The 11,166-nt window shown below is 42.1% G+C and overlaps 1 protein-coding gene across 2 annotated transcripts in view; it reads right to left on the bottom strand.

Annotated features, from left to right (window-relative positions):
• Positions 1-4,623: 4,623 nt before the first annotated feature.
• LOC146799658 (uncharacterized) overlaps positions 4,624-11,166 on the bottom strand; it is a 71,425-nt gene continuing 64,882 nt past the window's right edge. For both annotated transcript variants that reach the window (XM_085627293.1, XM_085627292.1), the window contains exons 9-12: positions 10,881-11,044; positions 10,200-10,301; positions 8,486-8,709; positions 4,624-5,309 (exon numbers count right to left, since the gene is read on the bottom strand). In XM_085627293.1, the coding sequence (XP_085483419.1) occupies positions 4,852-5,309; positions 8,486-8,709; positions 10,200-10,301; positions 10,881-11,044 (948 nt within the window). In that variant the 3' untranslated portion in view covers positions 4,624-4,851. The remainder of the gene's footprint in view (positions 5,310-8,485; positions 8,710-10,199; positions 10,302-10,880; positions 11,045-11,166) is intronic.

Genomic DNA, 11,166 nt, shown 5'->3' with positions numbered 1-11,166 from the left:
CTTTGCAGCGGTACAAAGTTCCCTTGCCAGAGCGAAACCCACCACTTCTCCGTTTTCGGTCTCAGTATGCACACAAGGGTGGACAAGCTGCTAGTTTGACCAGCAACAGTGAGAAAAGCACCACCAGGATTGGAAGAGTCATAGGAATTTTAAAAACCGCAGCTCTAGTGCTGGTGTTCTGCCTTTGGCCATGAGAGGAATGCAAGTACTGGCTCATGGGCCAGTACATGGTTCAACTCTGCTGGCCAGATAGCCAGGAGGCTTACATACCCATGTAGGAATGAACACAGGGGCCAGAAATGGAACATTTAAGTTATTGCAATTCTCTCTGCGAACTAAACGTAAGACTGAGAAGCCTGTGTATTCACTATGTTACCTCACCTGGAAGGGAAGTAAGAGCAACCTGCCTGCCTGGACTGCACCTGCCGGGAGGAAGTGAGCACAAGACCCAGCTGACAGGTAGGACAGTTGTGAGAGCATTTAAAGAAGCCAGGACTGTCCAAGAACCACAAGATCACCCGAGCCCAGTTACCCAGCAGAAGCAAGACTTCACGAAAAGACGAACTGGCGAGGAGCCTTATCTTGATTTTGGAAAGATGTCCCTTCGTGGCACCCCCTATCTTGACACACCAGTCAGGGAGTCCTGTAAATTCTAAATGATGTGGATTTTCTCCTACTTGTCCCCAAAACCACTGTGCAATTGACTGCCAAGGCATGCCTGTAGTAGTTTCATATGCAACTCGGCATTCCGAACTAGAAAAATGCACACTGCACATCCTTGCTGTGACATTTTGCTCCTTGAAAACCAGGTGAGTCTTGTGAACCCCGAAAGAAGACCTCTCCTTTAAAGTAAACTCTCTTCTTTTGATTTGTGTCACTAGAAATAATAATTTTCTTCAAGGCACATGAGTAATAATGTTATTATATATAATATTAGATCTCTCACTTGTCTGAGCTGGTTGTTATCTGCCACTCGTCCTGGTGGGTGTAAACAAAAAACCCTTGCCTGCTGCACTGAGCCACTACTACCAACATACACTTGAAACCTAAGAAACATCTTGGTAGACATATTGGGACAAAGAATGAGGCGTCCTTCTGATGTATTGTACAAAGCCAATCGCAGATGGAGGGAAATACCTATTGAGGAGAAAGAATCCTAAATTTCTCCTTCTTGATAAACGCGTGGACATATCTCAGGTTCAGAAATGGTTTCTGTCCATCAGCAGGAGATTGTTTGACTTTCAGAAACTTTTGGTAACTTCTACAGACAAGCTGGAACTCAGCTGCCTTTTTTCAATGAGGAGGTCCCTATCCACTGTACCTGGAGGAAGTGTAACCATGCGGAACACTGTTCAGGAGCCACAAATCACTGGGAGGTTTCGCCCAGTCTGTAGTCAAACAGAATGTCCCCTTCCACTGGAGCGATGAATAGCAGAGGGAGCAAGAAAGAGTCATCAACTTTGACTGCTCTGAAGGTTACGTCCCCATGGATGATAATCATGGAAAAGACATTCTCCTGCTTCCTGAAGGTTGCTTGGGTCCATGAAACCTGTTGTTTCTGATCAGTTTGCCCTTGGCTTCTCTGAAAAGACTGTTTCTTGTATACATGTCTGTAAGCAGATTTGTGTGATCTCATGTGAGTATCAAGGACCCCCTGGTACAAATAGAATATAATTCCTAGGACAGGGTAATATACAATGCGAAACAAACTCTTAGGCAATTTAAGCATGAAGATTGTTGGATCAATTTTAATTAACACAGTCAATTTCCTTTTATCTATGACGAATATATCAATTAGATTTTGACTTAAAGTAAGATGATGCTTAATGTGTATCATACTGATCATCTGTTTATTTAATACATTTTGTATTTTTGTATTAATTTGTTGTTACACTTATTTTAATATTTTTCTTTTTGACACACTAAAATTGTTCTGATTCATGCTTAAATTGCCTAGGAGTTTGTTTCGCATAGCAGATGTGTGAGTCTTCTTCATAACTGACTTATGAATCTCTCACTAGTTCTCTAGTCTGGTAACCTGAACTTCCTATGCTCCACACAACTTGTTTTCCAACAAAGCAAAATCTAGACTCCTCAGTCGTGTCTCAGGTCTTAAAGAAGTCTACGGCTGGAATGATGTCAAAGAAAAACCTGCATACGCCACACGCCTTATTGCAAAGTCTGCGGAGTCAACTGATATTAGGTGGCTGGGAGCCACATGGACCTCTGCAAAAACCCTGCTCTCTTGCTTAATTTTTCCAAAGAAAAGTTTGTGAGAAAGCTCCCAACTTATCCCGACGACTCAGTCATATATGCCTCGAACAGCGTTAAAGCATTAAAGCTAGCAACTTTCAAAGCCACAGCATTGACAGCAGTGACATTACTCTTCAGAGCAGGTGTCACAGCCCAAAACCAGGATTTAGCTACAGTTATTTTTGAAAAGAACTTTGGAATATCAACTAAGTCCCGTATTTATCAAGGTTTTGCATCACCCTTGTGTCACACAAGGGGGCGCAAGGTCGCTGCAAAATCGAAATGAAATTTATCAAGCCACGCAAGGCATCTTGCGTGGTCCTAAATGGCTTGATAAATCTAGAGTAACACAAGATAGCACAAATCGCCACCTTGGGTTCCTCTGCTCCAGGGAGGCGTTCCATGGGTCGAGCGTGGGTGTTCCCATGCCTCCACTCATGGATTTTGGCGCATCCCCAGATTTCCCATTACTGGTAGACCTGGGAATGCGTCAAAATGCTACACTTCCCCAGGTGAGGCATAACAAAGAGAAATATATTTATTTCTCCTAATTTTTTCCTCTATGTGTGCTGCACTCTCTGGATTGTTTCTGTTCTGGAAGGCTTCCCTTCCTGCACAAAAGCAATCTTGCCCACAACGCAGACACCCGTGCACCATGACACAAGGGTGTCTGCATTTGTGCTAAGCAGCCAAAAGTGTGCCAGCACTAGAAAAGGACTGGAATGTGCCGTATAATGGTAAATATGGCGCATTTCTGCCCTTTCCCGTCCACGCAGTGCAGCGCAGCAAGGTGGCTTGCTGCAGTGCGCTGCGGAAAAGAATGATAAATCTGGCCCTGAATTTGCTGCAAAATAACTGACTTGTCTTTGAGTGATGCTCGGTGTCAAAAGGGGGAGCCAGGACCTTCTGTTCAGATGCCCACAGTGGATATGTAGGAGCAGGGGCCATCCAAGTATCTCAACTGAGAAAACGACCCTCCATAATGAAACCTGGGGTCCCAATCCCCTTCTTGCTAACCGAAGGCAAAAGCCGGCTTAGTGTGCAGAAGCTCTGCTGGCATTTCAAAGTTCTTTTCCGGGGATCAAAAAAGTAGAGAAGTGATTGTAAAGTCACATGACAGGTGAGTTGAAAACAAAGTGACATGGCCTTTGACTCCACTCTGAAGAATGCATCAATATCAAACATCCAAGCACCAGGTGCCTCAACATCAAATATAGGTTGAACGCTGACAACGCTGCAGATGCTGACCTCAATATGGACGCAGACACCAGCAATGATAGACCCCTCAGTGTCGGCGACTTGGCTGCAATCAAAGAAGAGCAAAGGAAAAGAGCAGGTAGCTCTTCTCTACACCCACTAACTTTCTGTGCCTGAGAAAGTATACAATTGTCAATATCATGGTGGTCAGGTCTATGAAAAGTATTGTAGACTGGCCATCCATCTTCCTTGCCCATCATTGCCCATTTGCTTGAATTCCTAATCAAGGGGCAATGAAAGTAAAAAAACCTATGTTTATCAATATAGACATGAGGACAACAGGGCAGAAAAAAGAATTTAAAAGGAGAAAAGAGCACAACTTAAGAAACAAAGGTCGAACAAGAGACATTGTGTTATCTGATTGTTGCTGGGGAAGGGTCTGTCACTGTGTGACCGGGAAAAGCCAGGGATGTGCCGTGTTTAAAAGAATACGGTGCACACCTGCCTTTGTTCCTGCGCTGGCACCGTTTTGGCAGCCTAGCGTCAACACAGGCACTCTTGCCCCATGGTGCAAGTGTGCCTGCGTTGTAAGGAAGATTGTTTGTGTGCAAGAAGGGGAAACCTTTCGGCACAAAAACAATCCCCTGAGCCATTTTCCTCTTTCTATGTGCGCTGCAGAATGATGCATACAAAGAGGAGATAATGAGGAGAAAGAAAGATATTTCTGCTCGTTACACCTCACCTTGGAAGGCGTAGCATTTTGGCGCATTCCCAGGTCTACCACTTTTGGAAAATCTGGGAATGTGTCCAAATCCATGGATGTTGTGTGGGAACACCTATGCAACGCCTCCCTGCAGGGTAATGCAACGCATAGATTTGCGTTGCATTGCATTACTCTGGATTTATACGTCACGCATGCACCACGTTGCATGGTGCAAGTGTGACGCAACCCCACTCATAAATATGCCCCTCAGTCTTTTGAGGAACCATTTAGGGTCGTGTGGGAGATGGAGATCTCGTGGCCAGCCTTGTCAGCTCCCAGATATTAGACAAGCTGTGGCCGTGGCCTCTACAAAGTAGCTACCCAGAGAGCCCAAAATGACGACAATGGAAACCCCAATAGTCTGTGATGTATTATGTAATCTATGAAGATATATTTCACTGAAACTACACCCAGCCACAACCTATTTTTATTATCATGTATGGCACAGGCTTTTTTTCCAGCAGAGTTTCCAATTTTTCAGTAAAAACCAATTTGGGTTTTGAAAATAATGAGATCTAGTCTGTGATGATTCAACATTTTTCCCAGTTTTATACAGTTCTGTGCATGAATTCTGTAGACGTCTGCGAGTATTGATGAAACATGGAGCACTTCATCTTCCTGCTATTTTAGCGTTCCCTTCAAAAGACTATTTTGTAAGCCTTCTCCACTGCCTCTCTTAGTTCTTGCGAGTCCTCAAACTGGTCGCTCACACTGTAGCAGAAGAGATCTTGAATCATTTGAGATGTAGAGAGCACAGTGTTGCCCTGGGCTTTTGTTGGCTGAATCCCTGTGGCTTCACATTCTGGGATATTGATAATTTCAATAATCACGTTTTGAGATGTTACTTTTGCAGCAGTTAAGAAGCAAACACATTGAATCCCATGGCTAGCCGTGTAGCAGTTGCACGTTAAGGATGGTAGGTGTACGGCGCTGTTGATTCCCAGCTCTTCGTCTAGAATCAGTATGTATGACTCTTCGTGCATGAACATCTTCTTCTCAAAGTACTCTTGCGCCACCTTTTTCCTGGTATCTTCGATTGTCTCACCAGATCTGTTGATGTAGTCTTGCAAGGCCAGCTGAATGTGTTTACAATGCCCTTTGAAAGAAATATAAAAAAAAGATAATCAGTACATTCATTACAAAAGTGCTAAAGACAGAATACATCCTTACTTAAGTTTTCTATATTTAATGTCGTCAGCACTTTCAGATCCTTTTGCTTTTTGATGTATAAGTCTACCTCCTGAGGAGTACCACTGCCATCGTTCCCACTACGTAGTAGGGTCATTTTTATCACGGACACAAAATGAATGTAGAAGAGATCAAAGTAGGGACGGACAATCCCTCATGATGAACCTCATACTTCCAGCTGGTGAAGGACACATGGAAAGATCTGACCACCCTTTTCCATCCTTGCTGCTCTGCAAAAATATGAGAGCCGGAGATCTAAGGTGGGAAGAAGATAGTCTTATTCTCAGCCCATGGCCAGACCACAATCATCCTCAGTTTATAGGTGGGGTAGAGAGGCAGGGGCCATCCCGATCTTCAAACCTTTCTTCAACCAGCCCTTTGCAATCAAGCTGAAAAGCTAAAGATAGGTAAACTCAGGCAAGATGTGAATTGAGAATCCACCCGACACCACCCCCAAAAACTGACATCTACATAAGGGGAGTAAATCAAAACTCCCAGCTTCTCTGCATATTTTCTTGCTGGAGTACCCAGTGGTGTAACGCAAAATAATGGCATCCCCTTGCAGTATTTGTATAGGAGCCCCCGAGTTTCCTATATCTCACAGATATTCATTGTCCTTGGGCTGAATGGGGCCCCCTTGAAGGTTGCGTGTCCCCCTTGAAGGTTGCGTGTCCCCCTTGAAGGATGCATGTCCCCATGCACCGCAGGGGCCTGCATAACACCCCTGAGAGTAGCCAGGGAAGGAAGGGGCCCTCTACCAGTCCCAGGCATCCTGCTTGCTGCTACTATCCATCAGAGATCAAAGGAAATGTCAGTGGCACCGGGAGAGTTGAGGGGTTTCCAAGCACCTATTCTGCCCCCTCAGCCCCTTGCAAGAAATAACAGCATCAGAGGTATGAGAGAACCGAAGAGCTGTGATCATTACTTAAAGTTTTCCTCTCCAGTCTATAGTCAAATGCTTACTGAATAACGCAGCAGGGGACATTGGGTAACCTCTTAGGCCCTCTCATATGCAGTGCTTAGCACCATGACATCACTTACATGCCGGGTAAGCAGTAAACGTTCTTGTCAGCTTCAGCCAGTGTCAGGATACTGGGTTGGGCACACTACCACCTCCATACAAGAGACACCTACAATGTTGGGTCAGCTGTGAACATGTGATCTATGCTAACAGACCACTGACCCAATTGGTGGGCAATCTGGGGACCAGCAATTATAGAAGTGATAACTGGAATCTGGCAATGATATATAGTTAAAATAGGGAGGGAGCTTAGAATAGGCTAGGTTTATTGCAGGTTCAGGTATAAGCATCTGTGAGCACTTGTGTGCTTTAGGCATCTTCAAACTCAAATGGCCCAGGGGAGGAAATATCTAGACCACTTTTCTAAATGTTTATGTGCCAGAGAAGTGCTTTCCAAACCTTTCAGAACCACAACCCAATTTTTAGAACGATAGACTTTCGCGACCCACCAAGCTTTTAATGGACATGAGGCAGGGGGAATTTTTTAATATAATAATAGCAATTGTTTGTAAACGTTACAACCTTAACCACGCTCTGCGATATCTGACTGTAGGCCCAAAAATTGATCTGCCCATAAAGTTGGCAGATGGTGATTTATTTATATATATATATATATATATATATATATATATTCCCTCAAATAAACCAAAGGTTAAAGGGGCGTTATAGTTAAGTGAAAATATCAGTCAAAACACTCCATTTTAAATTAACAAAACCAATTAAATTCACCAGGTATAGTTAGCTCAAGTAACTATAACTCGTGACTAAAGGTAAATATACCTCGCGTCCCTGCCATGCACTGTGTTTTTATCAAAGATGTTGTTTCAGAGGTTGCAAGAATGTTATCAATCATGTGACAGAGCATGTCATAAGTGATGTAATATGTGAGGTAATTAGCAGCGCATGGTGAGGGCGCGAGTTACATATCTAAAATGGTGGAGCAGGTGAACCCAGAGGTCGACACATTCTTCATAAATGCCATTACCAGCACCATAAGCTGGCGCCCGGGAGACTTCTCTAAATCAGCAGAGTAAGAATTGGTCGAAGCTGGTGAATGATGCTTTGCCATGGCTGGGTACAAAATACTTTCATCAATGGTACATTTTCTATAGGTGGGACATCAACTCTATCCGCAGAACAATGTAAAGATATCAATTGGAGTTTGGTAAAACTTTGTCATTGTTTGTAGATTCCAACATGTGCAATCCCCATGAAACCAAAAAGCGGCGTAGAGTTGTATTGTAAGACCCTTATATATAACTCTAGGGGCTAGACTGTTTCTTATATTCTATGTACCTATTTCTGTCCTGTAAATTTTTGGAGCTTTAGTTACGCTCCTCCCATGCCTCTTTGTACTCACAAGCCTTTCTGAAATTGAGCAATCCTTTAGCCAAACTTTCAATTTTTAAGAATCAGCTCACCAAATTGATGGTAGCAAACTGTTGACAACTTTCAACGTTGCACGAGACTTTGAATAGTTTGTCCTTGGACGCCCACGCACGCCCCCAATGCTCAACCTCAATGTGTCTCTTACCTTGACACTCCGAAACATGATGTTGGATGTTGTGAGAGAGCACTGTTCATAATCTTTTTTTTATACTATAAAGAGAATTTCTGTTTGAAAAGGGTATTCAGAATTTATGAGGAGACCATGTTTACCTCATGGTTACTGGACTGTTAATCACAAGGCTTACATTCAAGCTCACAAACCAGTCAAATCTTACGTAGCAAACATTTTGAAATAAGAAGCTCAAGACTGAGTATGTTATGAGAGACCTATGTGAATGGTACATACGTAAGACATGCAGGAATGCACTGTAGCCTTCTTAAGGACGCCTATGCACAGCATCCATCTATGCCTTTAGGACAACCACTGACATTATGTACCTCGTACCTCTTACCTGGTGATCTCTTGAAACACAAATGGTTCCACCTATCGAAGCAAGCTCATGCGCACAACTCATCTGACAAGAAAAGGGCACATGGAGCACGCTTTATAAATGGCCAGTAACATAACATCTTAACTTTTTCCACATGCATCTTTTAAATTTCATCCAACATACCTTCTCTACATGCTGTTGGACATGAGCAGGACTGCAAAAGTACATTCACCTCCCACTGTACATCTTGCTGCGTAAGGCAAGGAACACTGCATTCAAACTTTGAAACCCAGATTCTTTTTTTGCCCCATTCTTGTTGAAGAATTGTTTCTTGAGATTTGTCTCCGCTGTCCAAGCGAGCTCTTTTATTTGCAACTCCACCAGCTTCCTTTGGCCCCAGTGAATAACTGAATAAAGAAAAATGTATGTTATCAATATACATTTTGCAATTAAACCCTCACTACACAGTTAAACTTATTTGGGACGGCAGACAACCACGGCAATCCTATATGATAATCTGCTGAAGAACCTTTGGTGTATGTTAATGAATGCTATCTATGCAGGTGTTGTGGCGCTATATGAAGAATCACTATCAACTGAAGATGGTTCTATTCAGCAGAGTTCAGGACAGCCATTATTGAAGCTTAGTACAGCTACTGATGGCGTTAGGCTGGGTTTAAACTCAGTGACAACCTGGCCTTATAGCAGCCTTACGGACGCATGCTCAAGATTGATAAATCCTATTTAACATTAGCGTTTTAATTAGTACATTTCAATAAAACAAAGAATGTGAATTATGTTGAAATAAATTGATTAACCAATGACAAACCAGATTTACTTAAGTATGCTGAAAACAACTGAAGTGCAGAGTTCCCAAAGCTTTATTACCAAAAATGTGAAATGTTGGTATTAATGTAATTCTAAAATAGGACTTCAAATACACTATTTGTAAAAACAGCAGAATTCAGTTGAACAGCTGAGCCGGGTGAAGAAATAAGGGCTGAGATCACTGGAAAGCAAAATCCAATGAAGTATTGTTTGGACTTTTGAATGTAAATGTTTACCCAACGCCAAAAAGGAGGTAGACGATAATTTACTACAAATACATTTAATAATTCAGCGCACAGTTTTAGAATGGGGAAACATAGCATTTAGGATGTCAAGGTTCAGACATGTCAAGAACTGTGTGTGTGTGAGTATATCGAACAGGGTTGATGTTATGATATTTTTGCCATATTTGTCTATACAGCACAGCAAAATATGTCATTCCTATATTAAATATTGTTCTTTAGAAGGATTTTTGTAATGAGCTGTTTATTAATAGTCTTAATAAAAACTGATATACAGTGCACATACACGCCACTGAGTTTCTTGGCGGTAGTTGTAGCATAACTCTCTTAAGTCCACTATCACCATAAAATGTTATTGTATGAACTAATGCTCCATTTATGTATCCCAAATGAGAGTTCAATTTAAGGAGAATTCTATGTTGAAACGAGTATCGTTTAACACTGCCCAATATTCTCATCTGAAAGCATCTGACCGTAAACTATGGAAAAGCTATTCTTCCAAGTCTATTGGTCCAAAACCTTAATGGTGTTGAAAACAATTGTTTCCAATCAAACAAGATTATTGACTTTAACAGATATTCCAAAGGCAACCAATGGTTTGTGGCCGTCAACTTAAAACCAAGTGGGACAGCAGCTTGAGGGGCACCCCGGAATTTTTGAGGATGTGGATCTAATAAGGAACATCTAGTTGCAATCCGGGAGGGTCCACTTTGTTTACTGGAGAAGTTTCCAATCCGTAGACTTCATGGCTGTGGAGATATGTGGTTTTGGTAGATCTCCTCCTTCCTCGATAGTTTACATATAGAATGGACTCCATAGTTACTAACCTGAAGTACTCCTCCACTGGCCCAGTAAAGAGCTTTAGTAAATCATCCAACCGCCGATTTGAAAGCCTCTTCAGGAACTGATACTTTATCTTCAAGAAATACCTACAAAGCACAGCAGCAAAATATTGATCAATCATAGCGAATTTGATCAGAATAGAAAACGTGAATGTACAAATGGTGCAAGACAAACAGAAGCAGCCATTTTTTTTCGATGTCAGTCAAAAAGGAGTCAGCCTTGTCACTACACATGTTTGAGCACATAAACAAAAGGAAAAGTACTTTTTGTTTTCTTGAGGCTATTTTTTTTTGTACTCTAGTGTATTCCATACTATTAATAGGTTGCATTTATACTGGCATGTCTACAACTAAGCTGCCGACTAGGTGATCAAGTTACCTATGGGAAGCTGAAATGCTGCAGATGAGAAACACCGGTCCTACACTAACGTGATGCGCATCTTGTATCATTGGGGCCCATGTTAAAGAACTACACTAGACTTACCCCATGACTCTTCCTGAGACCTACTCATAATCATATGTTAAACAATTGAGTATATACAGCTTTTACTTAGAGGGAATTGAAGGAGTAAGCATATGTCCAATGGTGGTGGACTGAACAAAGTGTGGCGCCCTAAAACTATTGACTTGGTCTTAAATTTGCAATGAAAAGTATGTTTAACCTACCTTTCAGTCCAAGTATTGGCATCGCTATTTTCATCACTGAGCTGTCTTCCAAAGTTGGCCCACATGGAAGCGCATCTGAACCAGTTTTCTTCCAGATAGTGACGAACTATGTTCGAACCAATGACCTGAGATGACTCACTCACCACTTTGGAAAAGGCTTCTTCCTGTAGAATTAATGGGATAAGTCTCAAATTCTTACATAAGAAGCTCTTAAAAGTGTGGCACAACATGGAGTCAGATGTTTAGTTGTTGTTGTGCTTTTAATCACATTGGTGAGGATGTTTGT

The sequence above is a fragment of the Triturus cristatus genome, chromosome 9 (assembly GCF_964204655.1).
Source record: "Triturus cristatus chromosome 9, aTriCri1.1, whole genome shotgun sequence".
NCBI classification, from domain to species: domain Eukaryota; kingdom Metazoa; phylum Chordata; class Amphibia; order Caudata; family Salamandridae; genus Triturus; species Triturus cristatus.
Note: the sequence above shows the minus strand (reverse complement) of the source record. Positions and strands in the feature narration are given on the sequence as shown.